Genomic DNA, 26,203 nt, shown 5'->3' with positions numbered 1-26,203 from the left:
TATTGTTGGACTTCATACAGTTTGATTTTTGGGCAGTTCTGGTTGTTTTTTTGTTTCTAAATTTGTTGTTGTCCTTTTTTTGGTTGTGCGAGGAGGCACAGTGTCCAAGCCTACTTTTCTGATTGTCATATGTGTCTTACTAACTGCTCCACTTTACAGATTGGGAAACTAAAACTCAGCATACACCATTCAGAATGTATGGCTTGCCCTGACTCATGTGGCTCAGTTGGCTGGAGTGTGGTCCTGTAACCAAAGGTTGCAGGTTCAAATCCAGTTGGTGCACTTACTTGGGTTGCAGGTTCCATCCCTGGTCCAGGAGCGTACCATCCCCACTCAGGGTGTGTATGGTAGGCAACTGATTGATGTTTCTCTCTCTCCCTTCATCTCTCTAAAAACAAGGAAAAAAATATCATCAGATGAGGATTAAAAAATGTGTCTTTATCTGTTCTGCTTAGTTTAATTGGACTGTAAGTTTCTATAAGGGAAAAATATATGTCATGTTCAACGTCATTTGTTGCTATTGAAATGTAAATTCAAACTACACTAGATAAACTACATCTCATTAAAATTAAAAACTTCTGTGCATGAAAAGATACTATCAAAAAGTGAAAAACAACTCACAGAGGGGAGAAAATAGTCACAAATCTGATAAGGAATCAATATGCAGAATACATAAAGAACTTCTACAGCTCAACAATAAAAAAACAACCTAATTTAAAAAATGGGCAAAGGACTTGAATAGACATTTCTCCAGAGAAGATATCCAAATTAACAATAAATAACATGAAAAGCGGCTCAACATCACTAATCATTAGAGAAATGCAAATCAAAACCACAATGAGATATCACTTCATACCTACTAGGATGGCCAGAATCAAAAAGACAGAAAATAACAAGTGTTGGTGGGGATGTGGAGAATTGGGACACTTGTGCATTGCTAATGGGAGTATAAAATGGTGAAGCCCTCGTGGAAAATAGTCTGGCAGTTTCTCAAAAAGCTAAACATGAAATTACCATATGAGCCAGCAATTCTACTCCTAGGTGTACACCCAAGAGAAATGAAAATGTATTCACACAAAAACTTATATACCAGTGTTCATCAATAGCAGAATTATTCACAATAGCCAAAAGGTGAAAACAACTTAAATGCTGTTTGCAACATTCATTCTTTAACATACATTCTTAAATGTATGTTAATGAATGAATGGACACACCAAATGCGGTCTATACAGTCAATGGAATATTCGTCAGGCATAAAAAGAATGAAATTCCATTATATGCTACAACATGGATGAACCTTGAAAACATTATGCTAAGTGCAAAAAAACAGACACAAAAGGGCAAATATATATGATTCCACGCATATGAGGTCCCTACGGTAGTCAAATTCTCAGACACAGAAAAAAAATAGAATAGAGGTTACCAGGGGTTGGGGAGAGGATGGAATGAGGAGTTACTGTTTAATGGGTATAGTTTCAGTTTGGGAGATAAAGTTCTGGAAATGGGTAGTGGTGATAGAGGTGATTGCAAAGCACTGTGAATGTACTTAATGCCACTGAATTATACACTTAAAAATAGTTCAATTGGAAAATTTTGTTATATAAACCTTACCACAAAAATATGTCTTTACTTTTCGCCCCAGAAATCTCACTTCTAGGACTTTACCTTGGAGATATACTCCCCAAAATGTGAAAATACATATGCATTTGGTTACTCATTGCAGCATGGTTTGTAACTACAAAATATTGGAAACAATTTAGATGTTCATACATAAAAAGTGGTTGAATAAAAGTTCATCCACACATCTCTATCAACTGGGGTGGGATGATTTCCAGGATACAGTGCTAAGAGAAAAAGGTAAAGCGGGAAAGCATATCTATAGTGTGCCACCTTTTTGTGTAAGAAACAAAGAAAATTAAGAAAATATACATTTGCCTCCACACTTGAGCATAAAGAAACCCAGGAAGGAAAAGCAGAGAGGACTGAGATTGATTACTAGAAGGTAGTAGCCAGAAATTGCATGGGGAGGATAGAGAAAGGGGGGGAGGGAAGACACTACCCTGAATATACCTTTTTGTACAGATCTGCCTTTTGGAACCATGCTATTGTTTCACATATTTAAAAAAAAGATTTTATTTATTTATTTTTAGAGAGAGGGGAAGGCAGGGAGAAAGAGAGGGAGAGAAACATCACTGTGTGGTTGTCTCTGGCATGCCCCCTAGTGGGCTCCTGGTCCACAATCCAGGTATGTGCCCTGACTGGGAATCGAACCAGTGACCCTTTGGTTAGCAGGCCAGCACTCAATCCACTGAGCCCACCAGCCTGGCCTATTGTTTCACATATTTAAAAAAAATAAGTAAAGTCTCTAAGATGGAAGGGAAAATCCTAAAATTTAATACAAACAGAAACAACTGAACCAAAGCATATTTCAAATGAATAACAAATACACTTGGTTTTCCTTGCTGTGGCCAGCACATGTTCCTCATCCTCTTGCAGCTCTGCTCTGTGCTCCTCTGTGCCTGATGACTGCCGCTGCCTCCTCCAATCACCATGAAAGAAGAGATCCCTGTGCTCACCATCAATGATGGCTCTGACATGTGTAAAGCTGGCTTTGCTGGAGATGACGCCTTCCCCCTCAGGCATGTTCACTTCCATTGTCAGATGCCTCCAACACCAGGGTGTCATGGTGGGCATGGGGCAGAAGGACAGCTACATGGGCAGGGAGGCCCAGAGCAAGCACAATATCCTGACCCTCAAGTACCCCATAGAACACGGCATCGACACCAATGAGGATGACATGGAGAAGCTCTGACACCACACCTTCTACAGTGAGCTGTTTGTGGCCCCCGAGGAGCACCCTGTGTTGATCAAGGACCCCCTGAACCCCAAGGCCAACCACGAGAAGATGAGTCAGATCACGTTTGAGACCTTCAACATGTGGGCCACGTACATGGCCATCCAGGATGTGCTATATGGCTGCGTGCCTGTCGTCGCACTACTGGTATTGTTATGAACTCTGGGGATGGGGTTACCCACTCTATGCCCACCTAAGAGGTCTGTCCCCTCTCCTAGTCTGTCCTGTGTCTTGACCTAGCTGGCCAGCCAGGACCTGGTCAACTGCCTCATGAAGATCCTCACAGAGTATGGCTACAGCTTCACCACCACAGCAAGTGGAAAATCATGTGTGACATCAAAGAGAAGCTCTGCTATGTTGATTTGGACTTCGAGCAGCAGATAGCCACTGCAGCGTCCTCCTCCTCTCTGGAGAAGAGTTACGAGCTGCCTGAGGGGCAGGTGATCACCATTAGCAACAAGTGATTCCAGTGTCCTAAGGCGCTCTTCCAGCCCTCCTTCCTGGGTATGGAGTCCTGTGGTATCCACAAGACCACATTCAACTCCATTATAAAATATGATGTTGACATCCAGAAGGATCTGTATGCCAACACAGTGCTGTCTGATGGGACCACCACATACCCCCTGCATAGCCGACAGGATGCAGAAGGTGATCACAGCCCTGGCTGTGATCAAAATCAAGATCATTGCCCCATCGAAGCACAACTCCTCGGTGTGGATTGATGGCTCTATTCTGGCCTCACTGTATGCCTTCCAGGAAATATGGATCAGCAAACAAGAGTACAGCAAGTCGGGCCCCCTCCATCATCCACTGCAAATGCTTCTAAACATACTGCGGGCAGATGAGTAGCAATTGCTGCATTAGTTGATCAAGTCTGAGTTTGCCCTAGCAAATATATACACCTCAGGCTGGTTGGCCTCCTAAAACTGAAGTAAGCCTTTGAAAAGAAATGGTCCTTGAAGCTTATATCTGATCTCAGCAATGGACTGTAGACCCGACTCATGATTTTGATTTTGGATGTATTCATGTTAACTGTTCCCTTGGTACATGTTTAATACCCTGTACACATCTTTGATTTAAACCCCTGTACATGTAGTTGGTCACTTGGTGGCCAAAGTGAGAACATTTGCTCAAGAGAAATCCAGTGGTTTGAGGAGAATCAGGGAGACTGCACGTTCCTGATTCCTGCAGGGTATTAATGTGCAGGAGTTGCCAATTCCAAGGTTTCTTTAAGAATCTGGCAAGAGTCCCGAACCAGTTGTCATTTCTGTCCTGCCAGTGTGACAGTGCTGGGAGGGTCCGAGAGTTAGGACCGATCTTCCTTCCTTAGCTGATGCTCTCCTGCCAGAACACCTGGGTTATTTGTTACTTGTCTTGAGTTGGAAGCAGTTTGCATTTTCACCTGTAAATTTATTCATCCTTTGATGTAAAATTTTTGTATGCAATTCTCAATTCTTTTAGAGATAACAAATTTTGGTTTTCTACTCTCATGTGAGAGTAGGCCCCAGCAACAAGTAATTGTGAGAAAAATAAAGTGCTTCAGTTAAAACACACACACACACACACCCCTAAAGTTGAGAAAAAAAAACAAGTAACTTTTGAATATAGTATTTAGAGCACATGCCTTCAGGTTAAAGACAAATAAGAACTCTAAACTCCAATAGGTAGGCATTTTTCCCCCCATAGGCATGAAGAAACAATTTGAAGTTACTTTTTGGAATTCTAAGATTGAGCAAATATGTAAATATATTGGGGAAATGGAAGCCAAGTTTCTCACGGTTGGAGACTGGGTTACAAATATGAAGAGGGGAGAGGATAGTATGAACCCTGTAGCATTAGACTGGAATTGGAGATATCTGTGCAAACTCATGGATGTATACATCTCACCCATTTCCCAGCTATATCCTCCAAGAGGGCCTAGAAGTAATGATGCCCAAGTAAATAAGTACACTAGTATTCAGATCTTGGTTTCTGAATACTTCCACTAGACAGATTTTTTTTAAACTATGAAGGGTAAACTAGAAATTTTACAGCAGAGAAACCTGGTCGAACCCTTCTGAATCAAACGAACAAAGTTGGTGTTGGCAGAAATGGAACTATTGGGCAGTAATACCTCTTCATATCACACACTGATAACCCAGCATCACTTCCGTAGACTTCCTGCCAAAAGTGTATAACCTGAATCTAAGTCTGATGAAACTGAAATTGAGGAACATTCTACAAATATGTGGTCTATACTCTTCAAGCTGGAAATGTCATGAATAACAACAGTCAGGAACTGTTTCCGATTAAAGGAATCTAAAAAGACAAGGCAGCCCTGACCCATGTAGCTATGTTAGTTGGATGTCATCCTGCAAATCAAAGGTCACTGGTTCGATTCCTGGTCAGGGTACATGCCTGGGTTGCTGGCCTGGGGTATGTGGGAGAAGCAATCAATCTATGCTTCTCTCCCTCTCTTTCTCCCTCCCTTCTCCTTCACCTAAGAATAAATAAATAAAATCCTTAAGAAAAAGACATGACAATTAAATGTAAAGCTTGTATGATTTTGAATTTTCTTTTGTTATAAAGTATACTGTCAGAACTGACAATACCTCAGTAAGGTCTGTAGAAAATAGTATTGTTTCAATGTTACTTTCCTGATTTTGAAAACTGTGGATATATAAAGGAATTCATTGTTGTTCCCATAGGAAAAGGAGAATAACACCTACCCCATAGGGTTGTTAAGAGCATTAACTGCACTGATTCATATACAAAATTTAGCACAAAGTATTCAGTACACAGAAGAATATCATTGGAATCTGGTTACAAGAAAGGATCTCATTGGAGGTGATAGGTTCTAGAAACCACCATCCTATACCTTCAACTTAGGTACAGAAAAACAAAGGCTCTGCCACATGGATATGTTCAAGAAGGAATATAGCTGCCAGGAAGGACTCCTTGTAGTTAACTGCACACAAATTCATAGGTGGAGTCTAGCTGCTACTGCTGCCAGAAGCCTGTCATGCACACTGCATTTTAAGGAAAAGGTACAAACTGTTAAGGGGACTAAATGGTAATGGGAAAAAAATATACAATTAAAAAAAAACTACAAACTGAACCTTTAAACTCCTGTACTATGTTCCCAACACCAACCCTTATAGGAGTTCCCGGTATTATCTTTTGACTGATTGGCTGAGAGGTGCACAGCGACAGCCTCGTTTGTATCTTTAATGACTAATCAGAGCAGCTCCATAATGACCAACCAGAACATGTGATTCTGACCAATCAGGAGAGTGCTATTTGGACCAATCAGACTGTGAAATTTTACTTCCTTATTTGTGTGAAATGGACCGACCAGGGAACTAGGCAGGGACTTTATAAGATGCAGCCTTGCCCTCACTGGATTCTCAGTTTGTTACACTATTTCCCAATGTGTCGAGGTTGCAGGGCTGCTCTTGGGTCAGGGAATATATAAGAATCAACTAATGAATTCAAAAATAAGTGGAACAACAAATTGATATCTCTCTCCCCTCCCTCCTCTCTAAAGTCAGCAAGTTTAAAATTTTACAAAAAGCAGTGTTCCCTCTATCTCTGGGGATACACTTTGGGTTTCCACCTGAGGCTTCATTTCCGGGGTTTGCAAACTGTTCTTTCCAATAGTTTCTCCTCCCAATTTGGGGCTTTTGTTAACATTGGGTTGGTGGCAATGAAATTCTGTCCACACCAGCTCATGGAAGAAGTATCCAAAGGTGCCCCAGCTCAAGGATGCAGGCTTAGAAAAGCTCATGGGCACTGTAAGCTCCTAGAGAAAATGGTGGGTGTCCTTCCAGTTCTAGTACCTGAAGTAAATGTACCCTTAGATAAGCAGATTAACAAGAAAACTTAGTAATATCAAACACAATCTTCCAAAATCAAACGAACAATAGCTCATTTAATGGCTACCATGTATTGGGTCCTGTTGCGAGTACAAGACACCCCCCCCCTCACCCCCTCCATCACCGAGACTGCTGAGCGTGAGGGCAAAGGGCAAGTGGGTGGCACCAGGTTGAAGCTTTGGCCTGGCTCAGAAGCTCAGCTTTTGTCAACTCTTCTCTCAGACTGGCTGTTCTCAGGCTCAAAAAAAAAAAAAAAAAGCCCTTAAATTAACAGGAGACAACTGTAAAACGAGTGACAATTTTAAGGGTGTTTGTAACGTTTTTTGCCCTGCTAGTATATAAATCGTATTTTTGCCTGGCCGCTTTACCCGGAGATAGTAGAAAATTATTCCTCAGGGCAGAGGGCCCAGTTCTGCCCGTCTCCAAATCGTGGATGCTGCGAACACAAAAGCCACCTGGATAGGCTTTTGCCTCAGGCCCTGGGTCTGAAGCGGGGCTCTGGAGTACGAGGAGCCCGTTGGTTGGGGGATGAGGGGGTTTCTCCCAGGTGCGCCGCAAGACCTAGCATGGAGCGGGCGCTAGCTCGCCGAGAAGCCTGGGTTACATAGAAGCAGGGTCTCTAAGCTTGGGGCAACACCCTCGTAACGTGGGGAGACAAAATGGCGGACATGCCCAAGGTCCAAACTACAAACGGGTTTCGGGCCACATTAAAACCACAACTCCCAGAATGCTCTACGCCCAAGGCCCGGAGGCCAAGGAGTGCTCCAGCGTCGCTCGATCGGACGGTAGGCCGTGTGCCCCGCCCCTCTTGCGAAAACCCTCCGGCATACGTTGCCTGTTCTGAACCCCTTCCCTAGCCCTGTTTCGCACTGGCCGACGGGATTCGTAGTTCTTAGGTAACAGAATTGAACTGCCCTCAGGCCTTATGAAACTACACTTCCCGATGGGGTTTCAGCGCCTGCGCACGAGGTCGCGGTGCATACTACGGCTCCCGGCGGGTTCTGCGACGCCCGCGGCTGCGCGCTGACGCACTTACTTAGCCGTGCTGACGTGCAGCGCGGCCCAGGCGGGGTGCGAGTGGCGCAGTCGGAGCCCGCTGCGGCCCCTGAGGAAGCGAGGAGGCGGCAGTGGTGGCTGAGGCGGGCGGACTGGCGAGGCGAGGCGGCGGCTCTAGGCCCCGAGAGGCTTGGGAGGTCGAGCAGCGGTAGCACCTCTTCTCCCTCCGAAGCGGCGGGCGGCGGCGGCGGGTGAGAGGGTGAGGAAGCGCGCGAGCCGGGTGGGGGAGGGGCGGTGGCCCCGGCTCCAGGCCAAAGCGCGCGGAGAACGGTCTAGGCCGCCGCGCGCACGCGCGCTCGCCGCCCTTTGCTCGCGGGGACGCTCTCGCTCGCCTGCCTCCCCTCCCCCGCCTCCCCTTCCCGCGGTTTCTGTCGCGCGCGGGGTTTTACTCTTCCCCCTCCCCCATGGCAACGGCGCGCGCCTCCGACTGCATTCAAGCTCGCGCGCGTGCTCGGCTTTTCGCCTCCCCCACGCGTGTGGCCGAGGAGGCCTTTCTGTAGCTGTGCTTTCGGGCATTTTCTTGGCAGGGAGGGGGCGGTGGCCATTGGGGCCTGCTTCGGAATCCTTTCCCCCGCCCCACTCCTTCCGCACGGCTCTTGGGGGCTTGTGGTCCGCCTGCGGGCCTCCCAGACTTCGGGGCGCCATGCAACCCCCTCCCCCATCCCCCAAGGCCGAAAATAAGCGTTGGAGTCCTAGCCAGTGTAGAGAAGGCCTTGAACTAGATGCGCGGGAGGTTTAGACCATTAGGTGTCGTTACTGTTTGCCGTTAAAGTACTAGGGAGAGAAAAGCCCCAAACCTTTAAAAAAAAAATTTAACCTCGGTACGTAAAGGCAGACCGTGTGCTTTTTTTTTTCTTTTAATTTTTACTTTTCGTCTTCTCAAAAGTTGTATTAAAGTTAGGGAGGAGGCTGCTGGAGCCTTTCTTTTGGTAAGAAAATGCTGGACTCTCAGACGCTATTTGGCACGTAATGCTTCTGAGCCTTGGTTTCCATTCACGCTTAAGTTATCTTTTGGATCAGAAATTCGAAGAGTGTGTTTCATCTTCCATCTTAAGTGTGTGGGCTTAGGTCTCTGCTTGAGCTAATATTTTAAGCTTTCTTGAGTTCCATAGTGTCAACTCAGCTATACAGTGTCCCAGTGCTGAGCTTGCTTTGCTTACGTATATCAGTTTTCTTGCATATTCCCCCTTAGATCGCATTTGGTGCCTTTTGTTTCTTGGATACCTTAATATTGGATTTCAAGATCGCCTTTTACCTTCTTGTTAGTTCAGCAATTATTTTTTTGTATTCCTTTCCAGTTTTTATTTTCTGTCTTTAGTTTGGATAACTTTTGTATACCCAGAGTCCATGCATCCCAGTTTACAAATCCTTATTTTATAAAGTTACCTGGTTTTGGTGATTTGTGTGTGTTACTGATGTACCCCTGGTCTGACCTTCCTTTTAGTGTTTCAAGCACTGCCTTGGATGCTGTGGCGTTTTTTTCTTTTCCCCTTTTGGCTCCTTCCCTACAAGTTCTCCAGTTCGTTGTGACTTAATACCCTTTGCTTAGTAGCTACTGGTTTAACCTCCCTAGGGAGTGGGAGGATTATTGTGTGAGGTGGTATGGAAGTGTGGGTGAATGGTTAAACTGAAGAATTAATTTCAGGCCAGAAGCATTTTGCAAGGGGAAAATTAGGTGAGGTATAGAGAGGCAAAGAACGACCTAGGTTTAGAGTGGGGGAGGATTGCTATTTGAGAAAGTAAGGGTTGGAAGGTAGAGAAATTGATTTCTTGTCCTATAAAAGTTTTTCATTTCTTTGTGCATTATCACTTACCTTTCCTAGACTATTCTCATCTTTCACTTCTTTACCCCGGTATAGTTATCTTTTTGTTTTCAAGTTCCTCTTGAGTCTGCTACTGGGATGGGCAGGGACCCAGTCTTAGAGTTTGAGGGTGGGAGTCCAGACTTCTAGAGTTGAGCTATCTCCCTTTCATTCAACACTTTGCCATACTTTTAAAATTTTATTCATTTATTTTTTGCTTTAATACATTTTCCCAGGCATTTGTATGATGTTTCTTTATTCTGGGATTTTTACAAAAACCTTATAGCTTCCCTTTTATCCAATTCAGTCTCTTTCCCCTCTACTTACATAACCTATCTATCTACATCATTTATCGTATAGTTTTCCTCACACATTTATACTCTGAAATTATCTTGGCCAGGATAAGTTGGTAAAAGAAATAGAGTATATTAGCATGACAGAGGAGTAGAACTCTGTATAGCCACGAAATCTAACCAGAAAAACTGGGGCTTGAGGGCTCTTCAGAGTCTTGCTGGGGTTGGGACAGGTTTAGAGGATAGAACTTGGTGGGAGGCATGGAGATAACAATACGAAAGGGATAAGGCAGGCCTAGAAGAGAAAGTAGGAAGTGAGATACAGAGGACTGGTAGGGAAAGCTGGCAGTTTGACATAGTAAAAGTGAGGTATAAAGAGTGGGGAGTTTTCATTGTAAGTTTAAGGCACGGAATGTAGAGAAGGTATGGGAACAGATAGAACAGGAGGCTGATTTGGTGTATTTAGAGCATTGAGTTGAGAACAGGTATGTTTAACGGGGGCTAGGGAGACTTGGGTGAGCTGCACATCACGTGGAAAATCCTGATGTAAGAATTGAAGGGATAAGGTAGCTGTTGGGTAGTTGATAGGAGCTATAAATATTTGGGAGTCAAGGAAATGGCCTCTTACCTGGGAAGTAAAGTACAAGAGAATTATGTATCTAAGATTCATGAGTCTCTGATGTGCATGTTGGCCTTTAGTCTGGGTGTGAGGCTGCACAGGTTACTTTTGGTTTATCTTAAGAATCAGTTGGTCTACCTGTTTAGATATCTAGGGGCTGTTTAGTCCATTTTGTATTCATAACGGTGTAGTCTGAAGTCCTTAGGCCAGTTCTTGGAAGAGTCTTCGGACTTGAACTGCAGGCTCTTGGGTGCCACAGATTTGTGGTGTTTGTTGTGCCCAGTTTGGAGGCCTTAGTTACCACAGGTTAAGAATTGCAGTAGTTGGTGGAGATACCCCGTGTTTGTATTAAGGCCAAAGGAGAATAAAGGGACAGTATGGAGAAATACTACAGAAAGGATCTTCGTTTGCTTAGGGTAGAAAAAAGAAGAAAGGCTAGGTGCAAGTAGTAATGGCTCTTGTACATTGAAGGAAAAGGCTGTAAAAGCTGGGCTGTGAGTTGGAAAGAAAACAGTGTGGGAAGGATGAAGAAGGTTTTGTTAGGAGACCAGGAAGATTATGTAGCTAAAGGTTGTTTAGTGTGGAAGTACATGTTGAAATAGGAATGAAGGAGAGCAGGGATTTGGGTGGTGGTAAGTGGTTAGTTTGAGGCCAGGGGCCTGATCCGTGTTTCCCCGCTCCCCCTCAGGAGCGGTGGTGCCCCCCTCCCCCGCCCTGGGCACGGGGCCATGTACAACGGGATCGGGCTGCCGACGCCCCGGGGCAGCGGCACCAACGGCTACGTCCAGCGCAACCTGTCCCTGGTGCGGGGCCGCCGGGGTGAGCGGCCTGACTACAAGGGAGAGGAGGAACTGCGGCGCCTGGAGGCTGCCCTGGTGAAACGGCCTAATCCTGACATCCTGGACCACGAGCGCAAGCGGCGAGTGGAGCTGCGATGCCTCGAGCTGGAGGAGATGATGGAAGAGCAGGGGTGAGGGGAGGGCTGGGGGAGAGCCAAGCACTGAATGAGTACAGAGCTGGGGGAGTTAGCTGGGGTATAGGAAGCTTAAGGCTTGTTGAAAGAGGCCTGGAGAGGAATTGTAGGAGGGGTGGAGGAAAAGGAACTAGCATAATGAAAGGAGTTAAGGGACAGTTTAGAGTGGGAGATGAGGAAACTGTGTGTGGGCCATATAAGGGTGTCTGAATTATTTAGATGGAGGCATATGGGAAAAGAGGGGACCTTGAGAAACAAAAATGCGCTTTAAGAGAGAGGTGGGAGAGTAGGAACTAGGCAAGAGAAGATCTAGGTAAGCTGACAGGTGTTGTCATTGATAGGGAAAAGGAAGGTAAATGGATTTAAGGGTTGAGGCCTTGGAGAGTAGCAAAAGCAGGAAAACAAGAACTGGAATAATACCTGGCTGGATAAGAGAGGAGTATGGGTTGGGTAGGAAGTGAAATTTTGGAAAAGGAGCACATTCGGGCAGAATACCTTTTAGAGCAGTGGTTTTCAAACTTCAGCAGTGGCGCCCCTTTTATACAATACACCTTACCTTGAAATCCTAGGAAATGAAAGATCTGTTCTTGTTGAAGTTGGGGAGGAGCACCTGGAACTCTGCCTGCTTAACTTTCTTCTCTTGGCCCCAGTGTAGCATGTTTAAAATCCACTGTTCTAGAGGGTGTAGTAAGTGAAAGAAGGAAATATGACAGGGAAAAGAAGGATTTAAGAGAAAGGTGCTTTGGGTGACAGTGAGTGAAAAGTTCTATGTGTGCATGGAGAGGGCAGGGATCCTGGGGAATGAGGAAATTGTAAACCTGGGACTGGGGAAAGTGTCTAATCAAGCTCTAACCCTGAAGGGATTTGTTCTCCAGGTACGAGGAACAGCAAATTCAGGAAAAAGTGGCAACCTTTCGACTCATGTTGCTGGAGAAGGATGTGAACCCTGGGGGCAAGGAGGAGACCCCAGGGCAGAGGCCAGCGTGAGTGTTTAACTCTGCTTTGATTTCCACTGAACTAAATACTGTTCCTTCTGCTTTCCTCTCCTCTTACTTTATACTTCCTGTTCTGTCTTTCTTTTCCCAGTCCTGTTTGGCTCCTGTGTATAATTGTGTAAAAATGACCGTTCCCTTTGCTCTCTGTGTCCTTCATACACCTTTGCTATTTTTTACTTTAGGATAACTGAGACTCACCAGTTGGCAGAATTGAATGAGAAGAAGAATGAACGACTTCGTGCTGCCTTTGGCATCAGTGATTCCTATGTGGATGGCAGCTCTTTTGATCCTCAGCGTCGTGCTAGAGAAGCCAAACAGCCAGCTCCTGAGCCTCCCAAACCTTACAGGTACACAAGACCAAGAAACCAGTGCCAGCTTCTCGTCCTAATTCTAAGCACTCTGCTCTGTTTTATTTATTTTGGTGGACTGTCTCTTCCCAAACTCTTTAGATTTTGTTTTTCTCAAGTTGAAATGTCTGAGAAAATTTGTCTTAACCCCTGTACTTCTTTTCATCTTTCCCCAGCCTTGTCCGGGAGTCCAGCAGTTCTCGCTCACCAACCCCAAAGCAGAAAAAGAAGAAAAAGAAGAAAGATAGAGGACGGTAAGTTAGTTGGAAAGTTAATGTAGTAAGATAGAGGACTAGTCCTATCGTGCATACATTTTCTTTCCTTAATATCTCTGGGGGGGTGTGTGTGTCTCTGTCTCGCTATAGAGGATTCTTGCTAGGAAGCAGGAGAGAGTTGTCAGAAAACTTCAGGGAAAAGGGAGGTACTATTCAGGTTTCAGCTGGGAGAAGGAATGTATGTACTTTAGAGGGAAGGCTTGCTTTTACAGCTTTGTCAGTTTAAGAACTAGCTAACAGCATTTTAGATTTCTGGAATTTTTCATTTTTAGGTTTGTTGATATTAGGAGGAGGTACCTTTGCTTAATAGAGAGTAAATAAGTCCTGGGCTTAGGTCTGGGACAATATTGCTGTTGGAGCTGTTTCATGCTTTTAGATGCCTTTGAGGGGCGGGTATCGTAAGTTGGGGTACAGGGAAGGAGCTAAGCAGAATGACTCTGTTTCTGAATTCGTCTTTAGCAGGTCAGAGAGCAGCTCTCCTCGGCGAGAGAGGAAGAAGAGCTCTAAGAAAAAGAAGCATAGGTATGAAGTGGGAGTACATGGAGTGATTGGAGAGGATTAATGAGTTCAGGTAAGGTATTGGTTTATATTTTACCTTTTTTCTTTATCCAACAGGTCAGAATCTGAATCCAAGAAACGGAAGCATAGGTAAGAGCTCTTTGGGGCATAGGGGACATGTTGGCATATAGAGCAGTGAGCCATTGATTGATGGCTTGGCTTGCTGTCTGCAGGGGTCTCTTTCTTGGAGTAAAACTCAGTTCCTTGATCTGTTAATAACACCTTGATTCTTTTCTATTTACTTTATTTACTTAAATCATTTTTTACAAAGATTTCAATTTTTTTTTATTTTTAGAGAGGGGGGGAAGGTGGGGAAAAAGAGGGAGCAAAATATCAGTTGGTTGCCTCTTGCACGCCCCCAACTGGGGACCTGGCCTGCAACCCAGGCATGTTCCTTGTCCGGAATTGAACCAGTGACCTTTGGATTTGCAAGCTGGTGCTCAATACAGGGAGCCATATCAGCTAGGGCTAAATGATTATTACTTTTAATAATCTTAACTTATTTCATAGGTCTCCTACTCCAAAGAGCAAACGTAAATCTAAGGACAAGAAGCGAAAACGGTGAGCGAATTTGTATGAATTGGAGGAGAATTTGCTTAGCAAGTTGATAAATACCATCTGGGGGATAGGGTGGAATCAGTAATGTAACTGACTGGTAAAGGATTGAGGAATGGATGAGGGTAATTGAGTACAGGTGTGACAGCATCCTGAGTCATGGGTGGTTGTCTTCCTTTAGGTCTCGAAGTACAACACCAGCCCCCAAGAGCCGCCGGGCCCACCATTCAACTTCTGCTGACTCTGCTTCCTCTTCTGATACTTCCCGCAGTCGGTAAGGGGTGGTCCAGGAGGAAGGGAGGGAGAGGGACTTGTGGGTTAATTAATTTAATATTTATTGAGCGCCCACGGTGTGCTAGGCGCTGCACAGACCATTCGGAAGACACGGTCCCTGCCCTCTAGGAGCTGACAGGCTAAAGCAACAGGATGGACAGACATATACATTTCCCCTTCTCTTTTTTTTTTTGTTTTTGTTTTTGTTTATTTTGTTATTTTTTTGTTTTGTTCTGATGTATATGGACTGCCAGAATAGGGGGGGTGGTGGTTTGTTCGTGGTGTCTGGGGGAGGAAGGAATCCTTACCCTGGCTCCCTTAATCGGGGAAGGCTTCCTGAAAGAGGTGGGCTCAGAGGTGAGTTGTGAATGAAGCGGGTAGGGATTGGTTGGGTGGAGGGTTTGGGGAGGTTTGGGGGAGGTGAATAAAGGGGTAGAGGGAGAACATTTTTGGGGATTGCATTGGGAACAGAAGGATCAAAGTGTATGAGACTTGAATTTCAGAGAGTGATTTGAGTCCTGTGAATAAGAGAAGGCATTTTGAAAGAGGGTTGTGTATAGTTAGGAAAGGTGGATGGGAGCCGGGGAGGGGGTTTTCTATATTCCCCTGAGCTGATTTCCTTCCTCTCCCCCATCCTCAATTACCTCCCTCAGGTCTCGAAGTGCAGCAGCAAAAACCCATACAGCTGCCTTGACTGGGCAAAGTCTCTCCCCTGCTTCAGGGCATAAAGGGGAGGGAGACACACCTTCCAGAGAACCAGGTATCATCAACACAGGGCAGCCCAGCAGCCCAGAGCCTTCTGCAAAGCAGCCTAGTAGCCCTTACGAAGACAAAGACAAGGAGGAGGTATGTTGCAGAGTTAACGGATATACATTGGGTTGCACGGTAATGGGCTTATTAGGACAGGTGTTTAAAGTGAAGAAGAGAAGTTACAGCTTACCAAGATAAATGAATTCAGGGTTGGGTTTTTTTCCTTTCTTGGTTCAGGTTTTTTACATCTGCATATCCTTTGGAATTATGGTTTTCAAACTTCACAGACATAGATAGGTTCTGCATTATTGTCCTGTTAATATATGTACATAGAACTCAAAAGTTTCTGTATCTAAAGTTTCTTACTACTTAGATTTCTCTAATATTTTTATTTTATTAAATGCTGGTTGTAGCTAACTAAAATGTTTGAATCTACTGGGCTGCGGCCTGCAATCTGAAAACACTACTCTGGAATGGTTTTTATAGCACCTGTGGTTTTATACTTGCTATTCTAATTCAAGCCCTAATGTTTTCTTGCTTCAAATATTACAGTATACTTTAATTGCTGTTTGCTAAATTCCTAGCTCTGTCGTCCATTTTCCATGTTTTCTGTCTTTTTTCCTGTACTCCATCCTAATCTTTATTTATACAAGCCCTCAAACCTTTGCCTTTGTTCTTTAATAGTTACTTTTCAAGGATTAAGTCAGATTCCATTCACTTCAGTGAACTGCTTTCTTTCATTTAAAAATACCTTTTTTTCCTGTTACAGCATTTTATGATGGGTATTTGCTGTAAAATGTAATGTTTGTTGCTTAGATTATAAGATTTTGGAGGTCACAGACTGTCCATATATTCATGTTTCCCCCAGTGTTTTTTATGTTAAATGGTCTCTTGTTATTGAAGGAATGTGATGGCTTGTCATGAGGAAAATGACCAGTTGGCATAATGGGGTGTGTAGGGGAAAGTTTCCATTGCAAAGGATGTGGGAAAATTTGAGTGATAGGAAGCTTTGGTGCTTACATATCCCTGTTCCTACTTCTTTTCCCCGCTCTTAGAAATCTGCAATTCGACCTAGCCCCTCTCCAGAAAGGAGCAGCACAGGCCCAGAACCATCTGCTCCCACTCCACTTCTTGTTGAGCAACACAGCAGTTCCCCACAACCCGTTGCAACAACTCCCTTAAGCCAGGAGCCAACGAACCCACCATCTGAGGTTTCCCCAACCCGGGGTCGTTTACCACCTAAGTCTCCTGAGAAACCTCCCCAGTCATCTTCAGAGAGCTGCCCACCATCCCCTCAACCTACCAAAGTTTCTCGGCATGCCAGCTCTTCCCCTGAAAGTCCAAAACCCACACCAGCTCCTGGGTCCCATAGAGAGGTTTCTTCTTCTCCTGCATCCAAGAGTCGATCACATGGCCAAGCAAAGCGGGATAAGTCACATTCCCATACTCCTCGCAGGGTGGGGAGGTCCCGTAGCCCCACCACCACTAAAAGGGGGCGATCGCGGTCTCGAACTCCTAAGAGAGGTCATTCTCAGTCTCGATCTCCCCAGTGGCATAGGTCTAGATCTGTACAGCGGTGGGGGCGATCTAGAAGCCCCCAGCGACGTGGCCGCTCTAGGTCTCCTCAGCGACCAGGCTGGTCCAGGAGTAGAAATACCCAGAGAAGAGGCAGGTCTCGATCAGCAAGGCGAGGCAGGTCACACTCCAGGTCCCCAGCTACTAGGGGCAGATCTCGTTCTAGGACACCAGCCCGGCGGGGCAGGTCTCGCTCTAGAACACCTGCAAGGCGCAGGTCACGATCCAGAACACCTACCAGACGTAGGTCTTGGTCTAGAACACCAGCCCGGAGGGGCAGGTCTCGGTCTAGGACACCTGCTAGGCGTAGATCTAGGACCCGTTCAGTACGACGGAGGTCTCGTAGTAGATCCGCAGCCAGGAGAAGTGGCAGGTCTCGCTCTAGAACCCCAGCCAGGAGAAGTGGCAGGTCTCGCTCTAGAACCCCAGCCAGGAGAAGTGGCAGGTCTCGCTCTAGAACCCCAGCCAGGCGGGGCAGGTCTCGCTCAAGGACCCCAGCCAGGAGAGGGAGATCTCGGTCTAGGACGCCAGCAAGACGGGGAAGATCCCGTAGTAGAAGTCAAGTTAGACAGGGAAGATCTCACTCTAGAACACCACAAAGAAGAGGCAGGTCTGGCTCTTCGTCAGATCGGAAGAACAAATTCAGAATGTCACAGAGAAGAAGCAGGTCCAACTCAAGCCCAGAAATGAAAAAATTTAGTGTTTCTTCAAGACGGAGCAGGTCTCTCTCTTCTCCAAGATCCAAAGCAAGATCTCGATTAGCTTTGAGGCGAAGCCTTTCTGGGTCTTCTCCATGCCCTAAACAAAAGTCTCGGACGTCACCAAGGCGCAGTCGCTCTGGATCATCCCAATCTAAAGCTAAATCTCAAACACCACCAAGGCGAAGTCGCTCTGGTTCTTCACCTCCTAATCAGAAATCTAAAACACCTTTAAGACAAAGTCCTTCCAGTTCATCTCAGCCTAAAGTGAAATCTGGAACACCACCAAGGCAAGGGTCTGGAGCAAGTCCCCATGCAAAAGAACAGTCTGCAACACCACAAAGACAGAGTGGTTCTGAAACATCACCTGACCCTGAGGTGAAGTCTAGGACTCCTTTGAGACATAGCTGCTCTGGGTCCTCTCCTCCTAGAGTGAAATCTAGCACACCTCTAAGACGGAGCCGATCTGGGTCATCATCTCCACAACCCAAAGAGAAGGCAGTAACGTCACCAACACAGAGCCATTCTGGTTCCTCTTCTCCAAGTCCTAATAGGGTGACCTCTAAAACACCACCAAGGCAAAGCAGATCAGAGTCTCCTTGCTCCAAAGTGGAAAATAGGTTGTTGCAAAGACAGAGCCATTCTAGATCCTCCTCGCCAGATACCAAAGTGAAATGTGTGACACCACCAAGACAAAGTCACTCAGGGTCTACTTCACCGTGCCCCAAAGTAAAGCCTCAAACTCCACCAGGGTACAATCTTTCTGGATCAAAGTCAACATGTTCCCAAGAGAAGTCTAAAGACTCGCCAGCAGAAAGTTGCTCTGGATCCTTGACACTCTGTCTAGGAGTAAAGTCTAGCACACCACCAGGAGAGAGCTATTTTGGAACCTCATCTCTGCAACAGGAAGGACAATCTCACACTACACTAGATTCTAGATCTGATACTTCAAGTCCAGAAACAAGACAGAGTCACTATGAATCTCTGTCTCTGCAGAGCAAGTCTCAGACACCTCCAAAGGGTGGCCAGTCCAGGTCATCGTCTCCAGTCAGTGAGTCTGCACCCAGATCTCCAACAACACAAGATGGAAGCAAATCGTCACTAAGTTCTAGACTGAAATCTGGAATGTCTCCTGAGCATAACAGATCCCAGTCTGAATCCTCCCCATATTATGCAGTGGACTGTAAATCTCTTCTGGGGCAGGGTAGATTGGAGCCTTCTCCTGAATCAAAAAAGAAAACGGGCTTACTCTTTCAGGAAGATGTTACTGCATCATGTAGACTAAGTGACAAATTGAGTTCTTCTCCAGGGCAGAATAGACCTGAGTCCTCACCAGTACTTAAAGACATACCTAGAACCCCAGTAAAGGAAAGAGGTAGTGTTGGGTCATCTCCAGATACAAAAGACCAAAGTAGCCCTTCAGCTAAGCCAAACCAAGGTGAAGAATTAATGGAGGTAATGGAGAAATCTGAAGAATCCTCAAACCAGGTCTTGTCACATGTGTCTCCAGAACTTGAAGAAATGGCTGGAAGTAATTTTGAATCATCTCCTGAAATAGAAGAAAGGCCTCTTGTGTCTTTGACTCTTGACCAAAGCCAGTTGTTGCAGTCTTCTTTGGAAGCAGAAGTTCCTGCAGTGGCCTCAACTTGGAGTGGGCCAAATTTTTCTCCAGAACATAAAGAACTGTGTAACTCCCCTCCTAGGGAGAGTGTCTGTGACTCACCTTTAGAATTTAGAAACTCAGGTCCTGTTGCAGAAATAAATGCTGGATTTTCTCCTGAGGTTAAAGAAGGTTTGAACATACCTTTTTCTAAACAGTCGGAGACAGATACATCTCTTGACATGAAAGAACAATTGATGAGGCCTGCTAGACACAGCAGTTCTGAGTTATCCCCAGATGCATTGGGAAAAGCAGGAATGTCTTTAAATCAGAGTGTCTCTTCACCAGTACTTGATGCTATACCTAAAACACCCTCAAGGGAAAGAAGTAGTTCTGCATCTTCTCCTGAACTCAAAGATGGTTTACCCAGAACGCCCTCAAGGAGAAGCAGGTCTGGGTCTTCCCCAGGACTTAGAGATGGGTCTGGGACTCCCTCAAGGCACAGCTTATCTGGATCCTCTCCTGGAATGAAAGATATACCCAGGACACCATCCAGGGGGAGAAGCGAATGTGATTCTTCCCCAGAACCAAAAGCTTTGCCTCAGACTCCTAGGCCAAGGAGTCATTCTCCATCATCCCCAGAGCTCAATAAGTGTCTTACACCCCAGAGAGAAAGAAGCGGGTCAGAATCATCAGTTGAACAAAAAACTTTGGTTGGGACCCCTCTTGGGCAGCGGAGTCGATCTGGATCTCCAGAACTTGATGAGAAGCCTAGTACATCCCCTCAAGAAAGAAGCGAATCAGACTCTTCTCCAGATTCTGAAGTTAAGACACGAATGCCACTTAGACAAAGGAGTCATTCTGGATCATCTCCAGAGGTTGATAGCAAGTCCCGACCGTCTCCTCAGCTCAGTAGGTCTGGTTCATCCCCTGAGGTTAAAGATAAGCCCAGAGCAGCATCCAGGGCACAAAGTGGTTCTGATTCCTCTCCTGAACCTAAGGCTCCTGCCTCAAGGGCCCTTTCCAGACGAAGCAGATCAGGTTCATCAAGCAAAGGCAGAGGCCCTTCTCCTGAAGGCAGCAGCAGTTCTGAGTCCTCTCCAGAACACCCACCCAAGTCCAGAATGGCTAGGAGAAGCTCTAGATCACCAGAGCCCAAGACTAAGTCACGCACTTCACCTCGTCATCGCAGCTCTCGATCATCTGAAGTGACTAGGAAGACCAGAGTCTCCCGTAGAAGCCGTTCTGCATCATCCTCACCAGAGACTCGTTCTAGAACTCCCCCAAGACGCCGAAGAAGTCCCTCAGTGTCTTCCCCAGAGCCAGCTGAAAAGTCAAGATCCTCACGCAGGCGGCGTTCAGCTTCATCCTCCCGCACTAAGACAACTTCAAGGAGAGGTCGTTCTCCTTCACCAAAGCCTCGTGGGCTCCAGCGGTCCCGTTCCCGTTCACGGAGGGAGAAAACCAGAACAACCCGACGTCGAGATAGGTCTGGATCTTCTCAGTCAACCTCTCGGAGAAGACAGCGGAGCCGGTCAAGGTCTCGGGTTACTCGTAGGCGGAGAGGAGGCTCTGGTTACCAATCCAGGTCTCCTGCCCGGCAGGAGAATTCCAGAACCTCCTCTAGACGTCGAAGAGGTCGCTCTCGGACACCCCCAACCAGTCGGAAGCGTTCCCACTCTCGCACATCACCAGCCCCATGGAAACGTTCCAGGTCGCGGGCCTCTCCAGCCACTCACCGGCGATCCAGGTCCAGAACACCCCTGGTCAGCAGACATAGGTCCAGGTCACGAACTTCACCGGTCAGTCGGAGACGATCAAGGTCTAGGACATCAGTGACAAGAAGAAGGTCTCGCTCAAGAGCATCTCCAGTGAGTCGAAGGCGATCCAGGTCCAGAACACCACCAGTAACACGCCGTCGTTCAAGGTCCAGAACACCAGCTCGCCGGCGGCGCTCCCGTTCTAGAACACCACTGGTGACTCGCAGAAGGTCCAGATCTAGGACTCCACCAGTAATGAGGAGGCGATCTCGAAGTAGAACTTCGCCCATGACTCGCAGAAGATCAAGGTCCAGAACATCTCCAGTAACTCGAAGGAGGTCCCGCTCTCGAACCTCTCCAGTAACTCGAAGGAGGTCTCGCTCTCGAACCTCTCCAGTGACACGCCGCCGATCTAGGTCTCGAACACCTCCAGCTATTCGGCGTCGCTCTAGGTCTCGAACCCCACTTTTGCCACGCAAACGTTCTCGAAGCCGCTCATCCCTTGCTGTCCGTCGCCGTTCTAGGTCTCGTACTCCGCGAACAACTAGGGGCAAACGGTCCTTAACAAGATCTCCAGCCATCCGCAGGCGTTCTGTATCTGGGAGCAGTTCTGATCGTTCACGTTCTGCTACTCCTCCAGCAACGAGGAATCATTCTGGTTCTCGGACACCTCCAGTGGCACTCAATAGCTCCAGAATGAGTTGCTTCAGTCGTCCTAGCATGTCACCAACTCCTCTTGACCGCTGTAGATCACCTGGAATGCTTGAGCCCCTCGGCAGCTCTAGAACACCCATGTCTGTCCTGCAGCAACCTGGTGGCTCCATGATTGATGGTCCAGGTCCCAGAATTCCTGATCACACTAGAACATCTGTGCCAGAAAATCATGCTCAATCTAGAATTGCACTTGCCTTGACAGCCATCAGTCTTGGCACTGCTCGGCCTCCTCCATCCATGTCTGCTGCAGGCCTCGCTGCAAGAATGTCCCAAGTTCCTGCTCCAGTGCCTCTCATGAGTCTCAGAACAGCCCCAGCTGCCAGCCTTGCCAGTAGGATTCCAGCAGCCTCTGCAGCAGCCATGAACCTGGCCAGTGCCAGGACACCTGCCATACCAACAGCAGTGAACCTGGCGGACTCAAGAACACCAGCTGCAGCAGCAGCCATGAACTTGGCCAGCCCCAGAACAGCAGTGGCACCTTCTGCTGTGAACCTTGCTGACCCTCGTACCCCTACAGCCCCAGCTGTTAACCTAGCAGGAGCCCGAACTCCAGCAGCTTTGGCAGCTTTGAGTCTCACAGGCTCTGGCACACCCTCAAATGCTGCAAACTATCCTAGCTCCAGAACACCCCAGGCTCCAGCCCCTGCAAACTTGGTGGGTCCTAGATCTGCACATGCCACAGCTTCTGTGAATATTGCCAGCTCAAGAACCCCGCCAGCCTTGGCCCCTGCAAGCCTCACCAGTGCTAGGGTGGCTCCAGCCTTGTCTGGTGCAAACCTCACCAGCCCCAGGGTGTCCCTCTCTGCCTATGAGCGCATTAGTGGCAGAACCTCACCACCACTCCTTGATCGAGCCAGGTCCAGAACCCCCCCAGGAGGCCCAGGCTCCAGAACCCCACCAGCTGCTGCAAGCCAGTCTAGAATGACCTCTGAGCGGGCTCCCTCCCCTGTCTCTAGAATGGTCCAGGCTCCTCCCTCACAGTCTGTTATCCCTACAGCTCAGGATCGGCCTAGGTCCCCTGTGCCATCTGCTTTTTCTGACCAGTCCCGATCTTCACTTGCCCAGACCACCCCTGTAGCAGGATCTCAGTCCCTCTCTGGGTCAGTGGCAAAGGCCACATCCTCTGCTGGTGACCACAATGGCATGCTCTCTATCCCTGTCCCTGGGGTGTCCCACCCTGAGGGTGGGGAACCACCTGCTTCGTCGGGGACATTGCAGCCAGCAAAGGAGCGCCGGAGTTCCTCCTCCTCCTCATCTTCTAGCTCCTCCTCATCATCATCATCGTCGTCGTCATCATCCTCCTCCTCTGGCTCCAGTTCTAGTGACTCGGAGGGCTCTAGCCTTCCCATTCAACCTGAGGTAGCACTGAAGAGGTAAGAGGACTTTCAGAACTTTTTCAAGGGGAAGATTTTGGAGATGGGATGGGGTGGAGAAGGGAAAGTCCTATCCAGAGGTTCTTGGCTCATTGAGGAAGTGTGGGGACCTTGACCATTAAGTTGGGGTAGAAGAGAATGCTGGGGAGGGTGGAATGGGGGGGGTGGGGTGGAATGGGACAGAAAAGTCTCCAAAGGTTAATTCTCTAGAGTATAATGATAAGTTTTCCATCTCTACAGAGGACAGAACTAGAGGAAATGGACTTAATTTTACAGCAGGAGGGATGGCAGTTAGACCTCAAGAGGAACTCCCTGGGCTGGAAGGATCTTCAGAGGTCATCCCATCCCTCTCCCTGCCTCCAGGCAGGACGGCCCCTCCCCCAGCCAGTGGCATACACACACACACAGGGACCTTCCCAAGCTGGCTCTCCAAGGAAGGAGACCACCCAGCTTTGCTCCCACACCTGAGCCCAGGGGCCGTATTCCTTCATCAGGGACATTCTTGAGATTTAACCTTGATCCCTTGTGCTGTGGGCCCCAGCCTGTTGCTTATGTTAGCAGAGGTTGGGTCAGCTTGGGGCCACCGCTCTCCACAGAGAATTTGCTCACTGGCTTGCTGGCTCTCTGGCTTTGGCTGGGAGTTCCCAGGCCTTTCTCAGGCACCCCTCCCCCACTGCCCTTCCTCCAGGCCTTGGAAGGTAGGGTTGGGGCGAGGCAGCTTGTCTTCTTGTGACTGTGTACTCTTTCCACAGGGTCCCTAGCCCTCCCCCAGTCCCAAAGGAACCTGATCGAGAGGGAAGACCTCAGGAGCCTACCCCAGCCAAGCGGAAGAGGCGCGATAGCAGCTCCAGTTCCAGCTCCTCTTCCTCTTCCTCCTCCTCCTCCTCCTCTTCCTCTTCCTCCTCCTCCTCTTCTTCCTCCTCCTCTTCCTCTTCCTCCTCTTCCTCCTCCTCTTCTACTTCTTCCCCTTCCCCTGCTAAGCCTGACCCTGAGGCCTTGCCCAAACCTGCAAGCCCCAAGAAGCCACCCCCTGGTGAGCGGAGGTGAGTGCTACCTTGCTTGAGATGGTAAGGGTGGGGTGTAACCCTGGGGTGTGAGATATATGCTGGGTGTCTCACATGGACTCTGGTGTCTGGCTGTGTGGGAGGAGTCAGACTCTCTTCCTCCCCACCCACTGTTTTTCCCCCGTTATGATAGAAGGGCTGCACCATCCAAGTAGGTGCCCCAGTCAAAATCGGGAGTTTTAGGTTCTTTCCTCTCCCTGTCCCTGAAATGTAGCCTGGTCCCAGGGAGTCTAACTTTTAAGTCTCCCTATTGCTATTGCCAGGGCTCTGGTCTGGCCACCGTCATCTTCTCCTGACTCTGTCCACAGCCTCTTCCCTGTCTCCCTGCCTCCACGCCATTCTCTTCCACACGTAGCCAGAGGGATCTTTCTAAAACGCACATCTGGTTACTTCCCTCCACTCCACAAATCCTGGGACGCCCTGTGGCCTGCAGGATAAAGCCCCATCTCTGCGGGAATGGCGTGTGAGGCTCTACACCAACTGGCCTTGCCTGCCCTGTGTTCTCCTCTCCTGCCCGCCCCCACACATGCCCTCTGCTCCAGCCACACCCAGCGCCTTGCAGTCTAAGGAGAACCCCATGCCTTTGGACATGCTGTTCCTTCTGCCTGGAATTCCCTTGTCCGCCTGGTGAACTCCTCGTTCTGCAAGACTCCGCTCAAACAGCACCTTCGAGAAGACTACCCTGCCCCTTCCCTTCATCTCCCTCCCCTGGGTCCCCAGACCTACCTATATTGGTCCCTGCGGGGCTGCCTCCCACACATGGGGCTGAGCATGCCTCCCTTGGCCTGCCTTCATCACCAGACCAAGCTCCTCCAAGGGCAGGGACTGTCTTTATCTTTGTATACCCATGCCCTGGCCACTGGGGCACTCGGTGGATGGTATGCGGGCGGATGGGTGAGTGAGCGGACAAAGGTGGGTCTGAGGCTGGCCCTGTGTGGTATGAGGTTTGGTGGTCAAGGTCTGTGGGGGTGGTCCTGAATGCTGGCTGGTGGGTTTAGAAGAGTGTGGCACTATGGGAACCTTCTCTGCTCCCCAGGTCCCGCAGCCCCCGGAAGCCAATAGACTCCCTCCGGGACTCTCGGTCCCTCAGCTATTCGCCTGCTGAGCGCCACCGCCCCTCTCCCCAGCCCTCACCACGGGACCAACAGAGGTAGGGCCATCAGTGTGTTGTTGCCTTAGGCCCATAACTATCCCAGTTTGGCCATAGACTTGTGCAAAATGTTTTGCAGCTCAAAGATGCTAGAGGTTGGGGTTGAGGGGGGTGGTGCGTGCATGCACGGGTGTCCATGTGGTCTGATGTTTGTTCTGTGTTGCAGCAGTAGCAGTGAGCATGGTTCCAGGAGAGGTCAGCGTGGGGACAGTCGCTCCCCAGGCCACAAACGCAGGAGGGAGACACCTAGCCCCCGCCCTGTGCGGCACCGCTCCTCCAGGTGTGTTCATCGTACTGCAGGACTGGTCCTTTTTTATGACAACTCTGGCTGGTTGGGATGTCTGCATTGATGACAGTATTTTTTGTTGCAGGTCTCCATGAATGTTTTTTGGGGAATCCCACCACACCCCAAGGTCTGGATCCACAGGAGTGTCCCTTTTCTCCCAAACAGCTGTGGGAGGGGTGCTTGTCCGCCCCCCACCCCTGGAACCCTGGCAGCATTTTGAGGGGGAGGGCTCTTTCCCTACCCCATTTTTTTTCTTTGTTCCTGCAAAATGTTAATCTCTGTGAGTTTTTTCTGGTTCACGTTTTGGGGGGTTTGGGGTGGGTGGGAATAAGAATGGGAATTGCTGGAGGGGAGGATACAGTTCAGGATTCCAGTCCTAAGTTAGAAAAGGCCTGGGAGACACCATCCCCCCCCCTTTACCCAAGATTGGGGGTGGGGGTGATGATGGTTTGGGACTTGGGAACTTGTGTGAAGTGTTGTGGAAAGGGGCAGGAATTGAAATTAGTTGGCCCTTACTGCCCCCCCAGTGAGATTGTGGCCCGTCCCCCCAACTTTTCTTCATGTTTCTTAAAGGTATTTTGGTTTTTTAAAATCTGTACAGCAAGGCAACTTTTTCTGTCAAATAAAAATGAGAAATGCAGGAATTTGGTCTATAGACTGTTCATCAGGGTTTGGAGAAGGGCAGGGAGAAGAGCTGCCTCTTCTATTGACTGAAGGCCAAGAGCTGTGGGGCCCATGTAGAACCACCGTTAACAGCCACACACTTTTGCTCCGGGCCT

At 47.9% G+C, this 26,203-nt stretch overlaps 1 protein-coding gene, 1 long non-coding RNA gene and 1 pseudogene across 9 annotated transcripts; 2 read left to right on the top strand and 1 right to left on the bottom strand.

Annotated features, from left to right (window-relative positions):
- Window positions 1–287: 287 nt before the first annotated feature.
- Window positions 288–7,876, bottom strand: LOC128781385 (uncharacterized). The gene is made up of 2 exons (XR_008427351.1): window positions 7,745–7,876; window positions 288–388 (listed from the first exon to the last, which is right to left on the bottom strand). It is a non-coding gene; the product is annotated as an uncharacterized lncRNA (long non-coding RNA).
- LOC112298325 (actin, cytoplasmic 2-like) lies at window positions 2,551–3,680 on the top strand (annotated as a pseudogene).
- SRRM2 (serine/arginine repetitive matrix 2) lies at window positions 7,740–26,064 on the top strand. Of its 8 annotated transcripts, none has more exons than XM_053928432.2 (15): window positions 7,740–7,963; window positions 11,167–11,448; window positions 12,327–12,434; window positions 12,629–12,793; window positions 12,970–13,047; window positions 13,528–13,590; window positions 13,684–13,716; window positions 14,137–14,187; window positions 14,363–14,455; window positions 15,108–15,300; window positions 16,260–22,924; window positions 23,677–23,967; window positions 25,025–25,138; window positions 25,305–25,418; window positions 25,510–26,064. In XM_053928432.2, exons 2-15 carry the CDS (start codon window positions 11,207–11,209, stop codon window positions 25,517–25,519), a joined length of 8,220 nt encoding a protein of 2,739 aa, XP_053784407.1. In that variant the 5' UTR covers window positions 7,740–7,963; window positions 11,167–11,206; the 3' UTR covers window positions 25,520–26,064. The 8 variants fall into 8 exon arrangements, with proteins under 8 accessions (XP_053784407.1, XP_053784418.1, XP_053784415.1 ...); XM_053928436.2 differs by having other exon boundaries at window positions 7,756–7,955; XM_053928439.2 differs by having other exon boundaries at window positions 7,777–7,963; window positions 13,531–13,590.
- The last annotated feature ends 139 nt before the right edge of the window (window positions 26,065–26,203 follow it).

Source organism: Desmodus rotundus, chromosome 1, assembly GCF_022682495.2.
Source record: "Desmodus rotundus isolate HL8 chromosome 1, HLdesRot8A.1, whole genome shotgun sequence".
Classification (NCBI taxonomy): Eukaryota; Metazoa; Chordata; class Mammalia; order Chiroptera; family Phyllostomidae; genus Desmodus; species Desmodus rotundus.
Note: the sequence above shows the minus strand (reverse complement) of the source record. Positions and strands in the feature narration are given on the sequence as shown.